Source organism: Dasypus novemcinctus, chromosome 8 (genome assembly GCF_030445035.2).
Source record: "Dasypus novemcinctus isolate mDasNov1 chromosome 8, mDasNov1.1.hap2, whole genome shotgun sequence".
NCBI classification, from domain to species: domain Eukaryota; kingdom Metazoa; phylum Chordata; class Mammalia; order Cingulata; family Dasypodidae; genus Dasypus; species Dasypus novemcinctus.
The window spans coordinates 12436324-12453609 of NC_080680.1; the positions used below are offsets into that span (position 1 = coordinate 12436324).

Below are 17286 nucleotides of genomic sequence, written 5' to 3' on the forward strand. Positions count from 1 at the left end.
GTATAGCATTTCCTAATAAAGGCCTGGACTTATTTACCTGATCCCTTACAAGGAAAAATATATAATTATGAGTCTCATGGAAAGATGGCAGCTGGATTTTAGTCTTAAATGAAAAGTTCTCTTTTCAAACTTGTCTATGGGTGCTATTCCCCAAGGCCAGCAAGGTGTTCCACGCGGTCTAATTACAGAAGATTCAGTCCAAGGAAGATCAGTAGGTAGGTCTGTGCAAACCCAGCATTGGGTCCAATTTTGGGCCTGGCTTACTGCCAAAAGCCACTGCAGAAAGGCACTGGGGAGGGCCCTGTGGGCAAAAAGAAAGAGGTTCATGGGGAACAATAAGGGGGCAGCTGGTGCTGGCTTAAGAGCATACAGCCAGCATTCCCATTAGCAGAAAACCAAGTATCAGGCAAGGGATTCCCATGAGGAAACTTCCAATACCAGACATTTCCCCCTCGGAAATTCTCACCATTTCCTACGGTGATGTTAAGAACTAGTTTAGGGAAGCAGACCTGGCCCAATGGGTAGGGCATCTGCCTACCACATGGGAGGTCTGCAGTTCAAACCCTGGGCCTCCTTGACCCGTGTGGAGCTGGCACATGCACAGTGCTGATACACTCAAAGAGTGCTGTGCCATGCAGGGGTGTCCCCTGCATAGGGGTTTTCCCTGTGTAGGGGAGCCTTATGCGCAAGGAGTGCACCCTGTAAGCAGAGCCACCCAGCGAAAGAAAGTGCCGCCTGCCCAGGAATGGCGCCACACACATTGAGAGCTGACACAACAAGATGATGCAACAAAAGAAACACAGATTCCCGGTGCCACTGATAAGGATAGAAGTGGTCACAGAAGAACACTCAGCGAATGGACAGAGAGCAGACAACTGAGGGGCTGGGGGAGGAAGGGAAGAGAAATAAATAAAAAATAAATCTTTAAAAAAAAAGAACTAGTTTAGGCATAAGGACAATCCACATAGACACACCTAGGTCCCCAGAGGGAATAAGAGACCTTAGGTTATGAATAAAGATTTTTACTGACATTTTTGTGAAAACTGTGGTCTTTTAACAATGTTTTGGGTGACTCCTATTCCCCTTGTGTGTAAGATTCCCAATCATTGAGGCTGCATAAGTCAGTACCATGGGCAGAGGAACTCATTTTTCCCAGTTTGTATGGTTTGAGGAATAGGCAACAACTGATTATTGTTGATACTATTTTGGGCTGTAGAGTGGCTGCCCTTTAACTTGTATTCTCAATGTCTTTGCACTGGTCCTGCTGTAAGTATTTCAAAGGGGTCAAACCTGGATAGAGTTCCTTAGTCCATTGTTGTAAAGATCCCTTATAACCTTTTATTTGTTCCTTTAAAAGCTACTCATTTTTTTTAATAAGGCTTCTGTCAGTGGTGTTATAGGGTAAATGGGAAGTCCAAGCAACATCTTGGTACGTTGCCCAGGACTGCAGAGGTGACTGGTGAATGGAGTTCCCTGGCCACTGGCAATGCCAACAAGAGTCCTGTGTCAAAGGACATGCATAGGTGATGTCCACAAGCTGCTGGTGAGTGATAGGCAGCTGGAACTGTTGGGCTAAGTACCACATGGTCAGTAACCACAATGTCTGCTTTTTTTACTAGAGTTATTCTGCTGCTTCAATAGTCTCAACGTTATGGCTCCAGACTTTCCCAAGGGCATCTGCATCAACATTCCTCAGAGGGTGTTAGAGGAGTGGGCAGGGACAAATTAGTTACCTCTTGCCACTGGCACAAGTCCCAGATGGCCTTCCACAGATCTCTCCCGCACAGTAGGCAGCCTATGACATTCTGTGTTCCTGTTTCCAAGTTGTCATCCAGGTATATACTGTGCAAATATGAGTACAGAGAGCGTGTTCTAGGGCTTGTGTACCAAGATCCTCCACATGGCTCTCAATGCAGCCCACTGACTGCTTTCCATGGTGCTCTTTTCTGACAAAATACTTTCAGTGCTGAGCTGCACTGCCACAGACCTCCACACAGGAGGCTGTCCACTAGCCAAAATGTCCATGTACCATGCGTTCACTGAAAATGTTCCTTTGCTGAGGGAAGGCTATCTAGGCGAGCTACAGTGGGCCAAGGAAACCAGTAGAACGGACGGGCTTCCTGCTCTCCACAGGGGCATGGGCGAGTCCCGCTCTCCCTGTCTGGCGAATGGGCCGCCCGCTCTTCGCCGAGGTACGGGTGAGCCACGCCCTCCCGACCATTCCTGCCTCACCACTGAGCCCGACCTACTGCCTCCCCCTCTTCCCCCTCGCCGGGGCCATGCCATCCAACGACCACCCGCCAATCCCCGCCGGCCAACTTTCACATCGCCTAACTCCCACCAGCTCCAACTGACCAATGCCCCACATGCCGTCTCCTGCCTGCCCCGTCCCCTCACCCCACAATATATATTGTCCAGCACTTCCTGAATAAAGCAGACTGCACACTGCCACCACTTGCCGTCTCCGCAGCATTCTTCGCGCCCGCTGTGCGTCCGCCTAGCCCCCCCCCCCCACCTCGAGCAGCCTGGGCAAAGCCAAAGGAACCCCGACATCACTTTGCCTTCTTTAGTGGGCACTTTAATGGCCACCTTGGGGGGAGGTTATAACTTGGGTCAAAGAATGTTTACATAAGACACTCGGCCTAGGATCTCATGCAATTCAGCACCTAAAGGGCTAGAATTGAAGACACTGTGCTGTAACACTTTGTAAAGGTACTTAATTGTGTACTGCCCAAGCAAGGTTTGTTTGCAGTACCTGTGGTCCACCCCTGGATAGGGGTTGCAGTCTTCAGAGTGACTGGCATTTTTGGGTTAAACTTTCCCCTTGAAACAAAATGTTGTATGCTCCATATAGTTGCTTCTCTAAGGAACTATTTTGTAAATTAGCCCTTTTCCATAATTGTGACCAAAACCGAAAGGGTACAGACCCTACCCAAAGCCAATATCAGTGTTGGCCACATCCAGTTGATAGGGTAAGTCACTGCCCACCCACCTCAGCCCTAGTGCCTCCTGTGCTATTGCCCTCTTCACTTCTTCCAAAGCAGCCTGGTGGTTGTCTTCCCATTTCCATGGTTGAACTTCTCTGATTAGCATATAAAATGGCATTAATATTTGGGCTAAATGAGGGATGAATGGTATCCAATATCAAAACAACTCAGAAAACCCATTAATTGTTTTGTAGTTTGTAATGTGGGAAAACACTGTACTTTATTGATTACAAAAGAGGGTATAGCTTTTGTCTTACCTGACCAAAGAACACCAAAGAATTTGACATAGCAGCCAGGGCCTTGCAGCTTATCCCAACTGATTGCCCATCCCCAGCTTTCAGGGTGGGATATTATTGTATCTTGTGCTTCTTTTTTTTTTTAATTACAAAAGAGAATTACTGATTATTATAATGTCATCAATATAATAAAGGTAACAACTATAGGTTTCTACCTGTGACCAGATCTTTTGTGAAGAGGCCATGACAGATGGTTGGACTGTGCACAGAGCCTTGTGGAAGCACCATAAAAGTCCATTGTTGGCCTTCACACATGAAGGCAAATACAGACATGTTTGAATTGTCTAAGGAGGTACTAATGAAAGCATTAGCAGGATCTAAAACAAAGTGATAGTGACATAACTGGTTCTAATTTCTTGCTTTAGACCAGCAATATTTGGGACTGCTGCATACAGTGGTGGTGATACTTTATTTATTTCATGATAACCTACTGCCATGCACCATGGTCCAGTCAGGCATCCATACTGGGCATACACCATCCCTCAAGTATCAATGATGGGCAGACACAATATTGCAGCACAGAGAGCATTTTTAAGGAAAATTACCTTTATTTACATTTACTACACAACTCCTAAAACTACCACTCCTCATCCCCCACCAAGGGGATCATGTTCACATTGGAAAGTCTTGGAAGGCCCTCATTGCCCTCCCCACAATCTCTAGAACTGCCAAGGAACAGCAGTAGTACCAGGAAGAAACATTTAGAGTCATTTGGTTAAAGCAAGATGAAATCTACTCTGGGGGTCCACAAAGGAAGGTCTGGTATGTGGAGAATTTGGTTCCACTGCTCCCTATTCTCTACATCGGGGCTTCTTCTTTCTGTCATCTAAAAGTTGGTCACACCTTCTCTTTGGAGGCTGAAAAGATTGACTTGCACCCAGAGCCACAGTGTGCCTCCCAGAGGCCCCAAAATCAGCACTGAGGTGGGATTTGCTTTCAGCAGAAGATGAACCTTCCACTAAAGCTGTACTTGGAGGCTTGGAATCAGGATGAGGAGTTTGATTGTGACCTCTTTTCACAGATGATACAGACAGGTATGCTCCACAGGCTCCCTTGACTCCAGAGGTATGACGGCCTGAGTGAGGGAGGGGACTCTTGACAAGTCCCCATGGCAAAAGGTGATGTCGTGGTGCCAAGAGGAATGCAAGGCTGGGGAGCTCCTCATCTTCCTCTTCATTGGACCCATCTGTGGGCTTGGATTTTGTACTCATAGGATAGGTTTCTCGAAGAGCCACGTGATCTCTTCTTCTGAATCTCGGGGAAGAGTGTCTCTGGTGTTGGTGAGGGTAGGAGATTTGTTTCTTTATGATTTGGGGATCCTCCAGACTCCTTGGAGAGACAGCAATGTCTTTAGGGAGGTCCACGTTATTGTCTGCTCTGTCATCCAAATATAGGGCATCAGTGTTGACTTTAACCCCTAGAAGTTGGCCATGGTCAGCTTTATTCTCTGCACCATTGCTAGACTTGCACATGGAAGGAACTGAGCCCAATCCAGGTATGCCATAACTTGGAGTTGCTTCCACACCCTCTACATCTTTAAAGGACAGGAGACGCTTCTCAACCAGCTGTGTCAAGGAAATAGACAGTTAATGACTCACATGAGGTGGCTGAATGGGTGATGGAGATGATTGCACTTGGGCAGAAGGCATGTAGATTTTGTATACATATACTATAGCTCATTCTGCCCATCTTCCTATGCATTATTCCCAAACTTTTAGTCCTAGCCACTCCTACCCCACACCTCTCCATAGTTTCCTCCCTACTGGTTCTCCACTTGTCCCCACACCTTCAGCTGTTATTCTCCAGAAGTCATACCCCTCAAGACAAAATAGGTTAGACAACATCATTTGGATTACATGTTGTGAGGTTCCCTCCCACCCTTGTTGTACCTGGGTGGGTGTGAGTCCTTCCTCTTGCTGCAACTCCTCTGTTAGAGACAAGAAGTCTATATGTGCTCCTGGGGAAAGCAATTCTTCTAGGAATCGAGGGTGAATGACAGCCTCCACCTGGGAACAGTAATAAAAGGGGATTGAACATCAAACACTTTGTCCCTTCCCCAGCGATGATATTTTTATATGTTCATATTATATTTGCTAGAGCTGATGTACCAGTATTGAAACATAGCTTTCAAACATGGTTCCATTTTTGTTTACGTTATGGTTTATATTTTAGACTACACAATTTTCTGAATTTTTAGTTATCTTATGTTTTACATTATGGTTTACATTTTAGTCTATAGACTTTTATACATTTTTGGTGTAATTTACATGACCTATACCCATCATTGCATGATCTTGTGGAACACTTCCATTGCCCCACAGTTACCCTGATTTCATCTATTCAATACTTTTTTTCCCCTTCCCCTCAGGGGTCACAGTGCCAATCAATCTTCATTACTTGAAAGACCATATTTAGAGATACCTGCAACAATTGTTGAGGGCTTGACATACTCGACTGCCCTAACCCACTGGGAGCCACCAATTCTCTCGAGAGATACAGTTCCCACTGTTTGAGAACATCAGTCCTCCCCAGGACGTGGGTATACCTTAACACTCATTGTATGGGTCTCCACCTAATGATATAACCCACTCTGACCAAATGAGTACTCACACACTCCCTAGAAGCCTGCCTGTGTCAGATGTTCCCCCTTAAGCATCTTAAACAGGATCCCAGAGACAGCCAAAGTAGGTTCAACCCCAGGTACTGGTTCTCCTGAGGGCTACAGAGACCCACAGGTTCTATAGTCATGGCATTTGGCTCTGGAGTTCAGGGTCATTCAGCTGGCCCTACTTTGGAGTTTGTGTTCCTGAGTGTGATGGAGTTGGACTCAGATGTGACTTTTCTACACATGCCTCTTCTGTCACTTTTACTGAACCTGTGGTTGGCACTGGGTTGGTGTATGCTCAGGAGACCTGAATCTCTGGACTGTCCATGTGGCAGCTGTGCCCTGAGCCTCAGCAGATTTGCATCTCTACCCTCTGGTTCATTGGACTTACCCTAGTCAACCAACAGGGAGATGAAGAAGGTCTACGACCACACCAGGGAGCCAAGAGTACCTACAACTGCCTGCAGGAGAATTGCACCAATCTTCCATGTGGAATCTAAGCCTCTTCTCAATATAGAGGTGGAGTGGACATAGCCATCACAGGGTGCACAGGATGGAGGAATAGAGTATGGATTAGAGTGAACTTACTGATTTTCTAGTATGGAACTATTGTAATTAGTAATGGAAGGAACTGTAACAATGATGTGGAGAAAGAAAGTGGCCCTGGTAGCTGCTCAGGGTAGGGAGAGGAAAGAAGAGAAATGATATGGCGGCATTTTCAGGACTTGGAGTTGTCCTGGGTGATACTGCAGGGACAGATGCTGGACATTGTATGTCCTGCCATGGCCCACTGGGTGGACTGGGGGAGAGTATAAGCTACAATGTAAACCATTATTCATGTGGTGCAGCAGTGTTCCAAAATGTATTCACGAAATGCAATGAATATGCCTTGATGATGAAAGATGTTGATGTGGGAGGAATGTGATAAGAGGGGTGGAGGATATATGGGGAACTCATATATTTTTTGAATTTAACTTTTAAAAAATAAAGAGGGGGAAAAAAACAAATAAAACACCACAAAATGTTGGGGAGAAATAAATAAATAAAATGAAATTTTTTTTTAAAAAAAGGACATTTGCATTGTTTCCATTTCAGGGTTATTACAAATAAAGCTAATAACAGGAAATAATGAATGAATGAATGAATGAATGAATGAATAAATAAATAGAAGGGGATTGAGCACCATTGAGAAAGAGCCGCCTGTCTCTTTTGGAAGTAGGAGAGAAAACGTTGACACTGCACCTCAATCTGCAATCTGTGGATGTTTTGGACGATGACCTCCACCAGCTACATGCATACACACACACAAACACATACACAAAGACTCAAAAACACATACATGCACAGACTGCACTCTGCTCATGAGATAAGGAATAGACGCAAGTTTCAGCAGACTGGGAAAGAAGCACAGAACTAAATGTGGTGACAGAGCTAAAACTAGGGAATCTGCTAGACACCACACCTAAAATCCACCCACCTTGGTGATGAAGTCTTCCTCTGCACACAGCTGGTCGATGTAGCTGAGGAGATCCGGGTCTGCATACATTCCATCGTCTTCCTGCTGCCCATGTTCTTCCTCTTCCCATTTTCCATCTTCCCCCTTAGAGGCTGGGTGCACAGGCCCTACCAGCCCATCCATGAGGTCAATGTACTCCTTTACAGCTTCAGGTGGGATCTCCTTGGGGGCCTTTGTCTTCACAGTCCGCCGGTGTCTGCGTTGTCTCTGCCTGGAAACCTCAGCCTTGGCGGCTGACCTTTTTGGAATGGGCACTAAAGGTAGGGGCAGAAATCAAGAAGTGAAAGTGGCATGAATCTCCAATTTTAATCTGCCAACCATATATTGGTTAGAGCAATATTTCAGAGACAGGAAATGCTCCCACTTCATTCAAACTAATCTGAAACTATATGGGCATTTATAGGATAAAATTTAAGAGATGAATGATCTTAGAGACAGTTTCTGTACAAGATAAAGAGGAACTTCTGACATTCAAAGACATCCCCTCATCCATCCCGTAATCATCAGGAATATTATATAAATGTGTCCCTTTTGACAGTCAAGATGAGAGCATAGTTATGACACCTGAGAAAATTGACCTAGCCCATGACAAGAGGTATCTTGATGGGTTTCTCTGTTTGAAATACAGAAGGCACATCATGAAGGGAATGTAGCACATGTGAGTACTATTGCCTGCCCTCTGTCCCCTTTGGGCCTTGTCTTCTGTTGGAATGTGGTGAGCCATACCTGGCTTTTGGCCTTCCACAGTGCCTGGGAGCACCTGTGGATGAAGATTTGGAGGGGCTGGTGGTGGAGGGTGCTGGAAACCATTCCTCTCCTCCAACATCTGAATCTGCCTCTCTTCTTCCATTTCAAACTCTTTGAACCTAGCATGGGAAGAAGGCACAAGCAGTGTTGAGAAGGTGGCCTGGCCTACTGTGATGCCTAGAAAAAGAGATCAGCACCAACAATAGGGGAAACTAAGTGTCCTGGGTGGGTTATCATGGTCTTGGATAAATGCTTTTCCAAGAGGGGTGTTACTCTCAGCAGTACAACCACAGTTTGGGGGTACTTCATGAGGTCATCACATCATCCCTTCACCAACAAGAAAACTCATCATCACTTAAGGGAAATGTAAAAAAAATGAATGAATCCAGTACTTTGTAGATTTTCAAGGTCGTGTCTATAGGTTGTAATTGCTTGAGTATACACTCTCTTCACCTAGGATCCAGTGGGTTGGTATAGGTTGTTGAATTAAATTAGCCAGTGTGATACATGGCAGGATCACAAAGGTGGGCCACCACCCCCAAGTCAATAATGTCATAGCATAAACTATACAGATGAGGTGACAGTCCCAAGCTGAGATCTGAGATGTTAATATTGCACATAAAGCAGGGATTGGTGACCAGATCTAAGAATCTGAGAGCCTTAGAACAGTAAACCTAATGAAGAAATATTTGGAAAGAAAGTAGAAGGAAACATTATGGAGGGGATTCAATTTCCAATGCTGTAGTTTATTTTTTATTTTTTTATTTTCTTTCATTGCTTTGTGTTTTTAGCCCAGGGTTTAAAATGCAGTCAAGGCTGAAAGACTTGTTCACAGGACATCTGAGACCCTGGCTTCCCCTAATTAACTTCATACAACTGTCTCATCCGCGATGACAGGGAGAAATTTGGGCATTATCTCATGAGGAGAGGTGGGCCCAAATTTCTATGCCAATAGGCTTCAGCTGCCCAGACACCCAGGCAGGCAGGAACCTGCCTTATGGAGCATGTCATCACTGCATAGTACCTACAATCTGGAGGCTAAATGTCACCAGAATCTTCAAGAATTACCCCAACGCCATCCTAAGATCATCAGTTTCATGACATCTGTAGACCTAATATCAGAGAAAGGTTGAGCCTCCTATGAATGGAAGCTGAAAAAATGTCCCAGTACTAAAGGTGAGAGTGAGTGCATGGAGGAGTTCATCCTTCAATATCCAGGGAATACTGACCTAGTTGACACCCCCTGCTCTAAATATCCCTTCTATTGACAACCAAAAATGCAAGACCCCTGTCTGACTTCATCCTCCTCTGTCACACCTGGCCACAAAACCCCGCAAATTAACAAGGATCCTGGGACTCACTTTGCTGCCATCTCATAGTAGATCATCCGGTCAAAGTTGCTTGTGTGCCGCCACTCCTGCACGGCCAGCTGCAGTCCCTCCTCCAGGGTCATGGTAGGCTTCCGACGGGCCAGCGATCGAAGCACTGGGCTAAAATTCCCCGTGTCAGTAATAGTCTACATCCATCTCCTCCTACCCCTTCTGGCACCACCCAACAAACATCACCTGAACCCCATCATATCTACCTACCATCTGTCCCTTCATGTCCTCCTTGCAATGTGTACCCTGTGATTTTAAGTACATCTGCCTTAGACGATCCCTGACTGAACATCAAATATCAAAAATAGCATTCATTTCTGAAAGACCAGCTCAATGAAAGGATTATTTTGGAATCTCTGACTTCCCTTTGTATCTTCAATGGCACTGTGTATTGAATGAACTGGGAGAATACATTAAAAGCAATTTCTGCACATATACCCAGGAGCAAAAAGCCTGAACATTTAAGCTAGATCCCAGGTGACTATGAGTTGATCAGTACTTTGGAAAGCAGAGCATCAGAATATGAAGAGGAGAAGTTAATGTCCAAAGTCAGGTGTCATTGGAGCCCATGGCCATGGAGAAAACCCTGGGCTGGTTCAAGATACAGCGGATCAAGCTGCTGACTGTATTTGAGAGTTTGCTCCAAGAGCTGAAGGTAGAGTGTTCAAGAATGTGGGAGCATCATTAAGACTGTTAAACTGGAAATTTGGAAGACTTCCTTGAATTATTTACTGGGGCAGGGGATAATTTTAGGAGTTCCAAAATTGAAAAGCATTATGTAAATAAAAGTAAGTGTCTTGTTGGTTGATATAGGCTCTATTGCAGTTGACACATAATTTTCCTGGGGGCAGTGCAGAGCAGAGACAGATGGCAGTTCTGGGTGCGAAAAGAGAAAACTATTATCATCACTAATGTTTCTGTCTCACAGTTACCACAGCCCATGGTCTTGGACCACATTCCTAATCATCCATTCACACTCTTTAGCTAGGATATTTTGCCTTTTTTGAGCTCTTGTGCTCTTCTCCTTTGTTCTTTCAAAATCTTAAAATAATAATAATATAACAATAACAAAAACTAAGAATTATAATAATGAGAAAAAAAACTAGTTATCATGTAATGAAGCAAAGCATGAGATGTTTAGTCGATGAAGCACTTAGTGTAGTAGCTCATGTAACCATCTCAGCAATACTCCAAAATAAATGGAAGAAATCCTTACAGGTGAGATTACCAAGTGAGTTAACCTCTCCAGGATTACAAATTGAGTGACGGGGAGCCCATGTACTTCATGACTATACAGGTTTTACCACTTTCCAGTTCTAACTGGAATTCTCCAGAACAATGTGGATGGGGCAAACTAGAGGGATTTGCCTGATCCCTGCACCCACCATCATCATCTGTGGATTTGGCTTTCTCTGGACAACACATGCTCAAGTCTTGTGTTGGAAGGTAGAGTGCAAGGGGAGGTCTGTGATGCTTGTAGTCACACTTCAATTCAAATGAAGTCTCCTCACTTTATCACAGGGCACCTCTCTGATTGTTAGTTTTTATGTCAATGATTACTAGGAAAATGATACAAAAGTAGAAAATGTCTGGACACCCAATATAGGGAGGTTATTATCAATTGCGATAGACACCTGAAAATAAGTCATAAGCTAGAAATATATCTTCTCTCATCATGACCTACTGTCAAGTATTTCTAGAGACCTTAACCGGGGGAATCAACCCCTAGTCCTCTGTATCTGAATGTTCCAAGAGAATCAAATGTGTCTCCAAGAGGAAGCCACTCACATGAGAAAGCAGGAAAGAGCTTCAGCATCAGGACTCAGGCGAATGTGCCTCCGGGCCAGGGACTTGAAGTACTGCCAACGTCGGAAGTTCTGGTAAACACTCTTGGGATTACAGGAGTCATCCATCAACTGGGTGGAGGGAGGACCACCCTCCCTGGAGGGCCCCTGTGGCCTGGAGAAAGCATTCCCTGGAGGAATACTGGGGGCCAGCTGGGCAGCTGGTGGTAGAGCTTGAGGAGGAAGGCCTGGGGTCCAGCCTCCCTCAGCAGCCTGGGTGCACCCCACAGCCAAGCCTGGGATAAAGGGCTCCCCAGCAGAGGCTCTCAAGATCCCAGGAGGGGCCTGCTGAGCACCCCCACAGAGGATCCTTGGGTCAGTCAAAATGTGGGGAATCTGAGGAAGGACAAAGGGCTGAGTAGGAGGGGGCTCTGCTGGTCCCCCTAGTTTTCTGATTTGGATAATGACTTTGTCACCTCCAGTCCCACTGGTGACAAGGCCCCCATTTCCTGTCACCAACTGTGGTCTGGGGAATGCAGACAGCATCAGAGAGCTGCCAGGAATGAAAGATGGATTCAAGACTGGGGGTGGGTGCTGCCCCCAGGGAGATGGGTGTGGTGGGCCAGGAGTGGATGGGGGGATTGGCAGGGCAGTGATGGGATACAGGGAGGCTCCAGAGTTCATGGTCATGTCTGGTCCCAGCACTGGAGATGCTGTAGAGACAAGGAAATGCATATATTTAGAGGTCACAAAGGCTACACTCTTGAGGCTATCAGGGACTGTCCTTTACTCATTAGGAAACTGATAGTTGGAAAATGTGCTTATTAAACATTTCTTCCCCTAAGCAGCTATAGATCTACCCAGACATAACTAAGATAGTTTTCTATTAATCTAATCATAATAGTTACCCTTCATTCTTAGTTCCCAAAAGGACATTTACCAGACCATTCCAGTTCTGCCTACAGGAATAACAAGAATAAAATGTCAGCTCAAAGCAAAACCACAGAATAGCACCAGAAGCACCAATATCTACACTGTCACTGATATATCACTGAAACTGGGACAACAGTTAGGAGTTTAACATGCTTGAGATAACACAGGACTGAGAAATTGCATGTACCCTCCTCACAACACCCTGGAAGATCTAAAGTCATGACTTGTTTTCTGTTTTTTGTTTTTGACTTGCTTTTCTTCTCACCTCTCCCATTTTTTTTCCCTACAAAAATTCGAGTTCCAGTCCTCACTTTGAACTGGTTTTGGGAAGATTCTCCCAGTTCCTTCCTTGTGCACTTAAATAAATCACCTTCTCACTGAGAGACATTTTTCTCCTGTGTGGTGCTGGATTAGGTATGCCATTCTATTGGAAGAGCCATGCATATGGTAAGAGAATCAGAGTGATGAATTTCAATAAGTTAGCAGGCACATAGTGGAGAAACTTCAGAATAGCAAGTGTCCCTCTAGTGATTTTAGGTTGCAGAACTCCAGATGAGAGTCTTCCCATAAGAGAACTTGCTCCCAGTTCAGTGAGGCTCCCAGACCTCTGAGTGCCAAGGAGAAAGAAACCCGTGCTATCAACAGATGAAAGCCCCTCTTGGAGGAAATCACTGCCAGAAATTTAGCCTGACTCAATATCTTTAGTGAAGACATTCAGTCAGCCTCTTGACCAAAGAGCTGGTATCTTTGGAAAAAAAAACCCTTAGCATGCTCATGAGCAGGTGAGGGATGTTCTCTTGGGTACGTTCTAGGCTGCACAGGCATGTTATGAAGGCAGTAAATTCTTAAAGAGTATTGTCCCCATCATCTCTTCAGACTGTTAAAAACACTACAACAACTACTACTACTATTAGTGATAGAGGAAAGTATACCTAATTGTATCTCTTCTCCTTCCCCTCTTTAAAAAAGTAATCACACATCATTGAGCTTTCTACTGAAAACAAATAGCACCCACTGTCTATCCCATGACCATGAAGTGTTCGTGGAATATGAGCAACATCTTCATCTCAACTTTAAATGAAGGGCAGAGGGTTCGCCAAGAGGAATTAGAGAAGATGAATTGTTCTGAACATCTGAGTTTATACAATTTAAGAAAAAGTCATAAAATTCAGGTAAATCCAATCTCTAAAACTTGCTGAAGTTACCAAAACTGCCCTGGCAACATTGAATCAAAGAAAACATTTGCCAGGAGTGAAAGCAAAGATGTCTCTGGGCTGGTAGGAGCTTAGAGGCTCTGGCCTGGGGCAGTTAGAGTAACTTCCAGGATAGCTCACAGACAGGATATTTCACTGCTGACTCGGCCAAGATAACTCCACTGAAAAGTTTTTTACGTTAGACCATTGATTCTAACTGTCCCCGTATGATCTCATTTATTCATTTACTCCAGGTCATATTCCAGTAAAATCATAAATTCCCAGGTGCCTGAAGACATGACAAAGCATGGAGGCAAGCCTCTCTATGCCACCACACAACATAATCCCATGACAAATTAGTATACTTGTGATGTGACTTTATTCTAGAGATTATCTATTCCTGTTCCCATCCTTTCTCCTACCCATTGTAATTACTCTGACATATCTAGATCAACCTCTTAAGGAGACCCCTTCCTCAACTGTAAGTCTCAGGTTTCCAACATGTTACCCCCCAAATTCCAGGTGAGAGGTTCTTGGTGGAGTCCAGTGATTTTCCTTCCTCTAGTTCATCTCAAATCTTGTTCGAAGAAAATGGGTCAAATTTGAATTTCTATGGATTTGAAGGTTATCAGGGCCAGTGATAACACATTGCCTTATCATAAACACTTACCTTTTTTTGAAGTCACCTCTGTACACTTGGACACTGACCACTGCTATCTGGCAACCTCTAATGAAGATTCAATTCCACGACTCAGAGAGTGACCTGCTGCCAACAGATTCTCAGGAGCCCAAGGAAAGGATGGAGAAGTTTGAATCTAAACAGGACTAGAATGTAGCACTGAGACATTCTACAGTGGGGGAGGGGCAGAGGGCAGGTGGGCCTGAGGTGGGGGAGGGGAGAATTTCATCCAGGACTCTCACAGGGGAAAATGCAGGTGGTCCCTTCAAAGTATAAATGGACAGCACAATTATTATGTACTTCATTAGAGCAGTTTATTGATTCTTCCTAATACAAAGCACAAAGGCTTATTCCTAGGTTCTATACTTGAATTTTTTATAAATACACATAGGTTTGTGCTGCAAAGTCCCTCTACATCAAAGAGCTCCATGCTTGTAGGCTTACAGGAAAAATCTTTGCTTTTTTTCTCTTTTAATGGTTTTGATTGCTTTTAACAGGTAAACTTTACGTTGTCTGAAAGTCCAATTTTGCAAAACGGAAAAGGCAACGACAAGTCTTGCACCCACCCCTTTCCACTGGCAACCCAGTCCACATCATCAGAGGAAACTAATATTAATTGCTTGTTTTTCATTTTTCCAGAAAAATATCATGCAACTAAAACAAACACAATGTAAATTCATTGTGAACGTTTTCAGTTTTATTTCTGATTATAAATAGTATATACAATAGCATATATATTATCTAGTGTTAATTTTACTGCAATTACGGTCTTTAGTCTGGTACCTTGTTTTCAACTTTGATTTCCTTAGGATAGACTACAAGGAAAAGTTCTTCAATTATTAAAACATTCAAAATATCCCTAAGAATAATGTTGCCAGGTTTAGGAAATAAAATATATAAACCCCAGTAAAATTTGAAACAACAAAATATATTTTATCATGTCTCAAACTGTATATGACAAATATATGCCAATATGCATTGTTTTTCTGAGATTCAAATTTAATTAAGTGTCCTCTATTTTAGCAGGCAACACAATATAAGAAGTGTAACCCATTCAGTTCTTAATAGTTACTCACCCCATGCAGAAAAAGAAAGCACTGAACCTACAGTAAAGACACCTGAATTTACATCTATGCTCCACCCAAATACACCATTTTTACATTTCTAGTGAAACAGAAAACAATCACAGGAAGTATAACTAAGTCTGCATTTTTAGTCTACTTCATCGCCAAGAAGCCACCTAAGAATTTTGCCTCAAGGTTTAAGGACCCAAAAAAGCCAGGAACTAGTTTCTGGGCTCAGAGATCAAATGTCCTGATGAAAGCTATAAAAAAATATAGCCTTCAGAGAAAATCTTGCTGAGTCCACACTTACATTGCATATTAAATAAACTCACTAAAAAATATTCTAATATGGAAAAAGTCCCAGGATACACACTAGCAATGGAGTTCAGAGAAAGCACAGCTTTGTAGGGTTTTCCAGGTCTAAAATTCGATGCCAGGATTGTTCTATAAGGCACCCTGCCTCTGACTATGAAAAGGAGCATATTTTTTGAAAGGCCATGAACAAGAAGAAAACAAGTGCAGTCAAGGCGTGCATAAGCAATTCTTCCAATCTGACGACACTGCCCTAGGCTAGACCGCTTCTAAAAATACTTCATGGAGGACCCTATCTCAGTGCACGGAACTATCTTGCAGATCTGTAAGTATGAAAGTTGTGAGTGGTCCTTTCCCACGTGCTCTTTCGCAGCGCCATGAATGGCTGCTCAGGTTCCTGGAGAAGAGGCGTGGCCTGGACACGCCCCACAGCGCCTTCTGAGGCTCCACCTCCCGCCTCTCCTCCAGGCCCCTCCCAGGCCCCGGGCCCTGCAGGGCTGGCAGCCTGGCGCGTGCGCACGTGGCTCTGGGGGCGGGGCTCTGGGGCGCCTGCTCTCTGGTCCTCCAACCGCCCCAGGCGTCGGTTGGGAACCGTTTCCTGAAAGGAGGCGCACGTGCACAGTGGGGAGGGCGCGCCCCTGGCGGTGACGCCGGGATGGGGGGGGCGGGGGGGGGCCCCGCCCCTTCCACCCCCCCCCCCCGCTTTTATATATCAGTTGCATAAAAAATAAAAGTGATGGCTATGCAATCTCATTGCTTTGTAAGGGTGTCTCTGAGCTCACGACCGTGTGTGCTCCTGTGCATCAGGAGCTGCTCCCTAAGGCTGTGGCCCTGCCCTCAGCTGCCCCGTCCACTGCGGGGAGCATCTGTACCGCGGGAGGGAGGAGCGCTGCAGGCCAGCCCCGCTGCATTTGTTGACAACTGGATGGTCTAGAGTTATATTAATTTTTAAATTTGGAAAATGTGGCCTAAATGTGTTATCTTACATTCTGATAATACAAAAAATGAAAATTTCGTCAGTATTTAAAAAAAATTCTTCTATTGAGGAAAGAGTGAACACTAAAAAGTAAGTGAAAATCCGCCATCTCTTCACTATTTATATTAGTTTTTAAGATAGAAATATTAACCAGTATTCGGGGTGAAACTACTCCTTTATCAAGAATATGAGAGTCTTTGCTTGATGGAATAATAAGCAGTTTTTCAAGGTCTGGTGTCAATTGTGATGGAATTTCAAGCACAGGTTTTATATAATAGATACAAGATTTGGGCAAAAATGAACAAAGGTATGTGAGAATTGGCTAAATGGAATTTACAATAGATAATGTATATTTTGTAATTATTTTTAAAATTTGTGCTGCACATGCATTCTGTTATTAAATTTTTAAAATGTATTCTGTATCTCTGTTATACACACAGAGAATTATTTTAGCGAGAGTTGGATCAGGTGGTTAAACCTAGCTACATACCGCTATATTTGTATCTGGGACTCTTAACTACTTTTATGCTTGTATCCAGGAGCTGAGGCTCTGCAGGTAGAAGTGTGTTTCCTGGGGTTGTTAGCAGGTCAGTTAGTGTATCTGAGGCTAGAAGGACGTTTTGCACCTGATTATGGGTATGCAGAGAGGAGGTTGGTTGTGTATCTGGAAATGTGATATTCGATATGTGCATGTGTGGGCCTCTTGGGGATTGTAAAAATTCAGGGAGTGTGAGCTCTATTGTGCATGTCTTTTGGAACTATGTTCATATGAATTCAGAGTTTGGCATTTGTGTTTGCATTTCATAGGTTGGTTG

General features: G+C 44.2%; 1 protein-coding gene across 1 annotated transcript; it reads right to left on the reverse strand.

Moving 5' to 3' along the window:
• Positions 1 to 260: 260 nt before the first annotated feature.
• Positions 261 to 12229, reverse strand: LOC101444813 (NUT family member 2G-like). Its single transcript, XM_058302843.1, has 8 exons — positions 12223 to 12229; positions 11319 to 12027; positions 9513 to 9641; positions 8131 to 8270; positions 7366 to 7658; positions 5173 to 5289; positions 4809 to 4848; positions 261 to 301 (listed from the first exon to the last, which is right to left on the reverse strand). The coding sequence occupies exons 1-8, from the start codon at positions 12227 to 12229 to the stop codon at positions 261 to 263; spliced, it is 1476 nt and encodes a 491-aa protein (XP_058158826.1).
• Between the last annotated feature and the right edge of the window lie 5057 nt (positions 12230 to 17286).

What these genes read in the sequence shown, in the direction of transcription:
- LOC101444813 (XM_058302843.1), bottom strand. An exon ending in TGTGGAAGGCCAAAAGCCAG is followed by an intron (nt 7,659 to 8,130) that starts GTATGGCTCACC and finishes CCCTACCTTTAG; the next exon opens with TGCCCATTCCAAAAAGGTCA. An exon ending in AGGAAGACTTCATCACCAAG is followed by an intron (nt 5,290 to 7,365) that starts GTGGGTGGATTT and finishes TACTGTTCCCAG; the next exon opens with GTGGAGGCTGTCATTCACCC.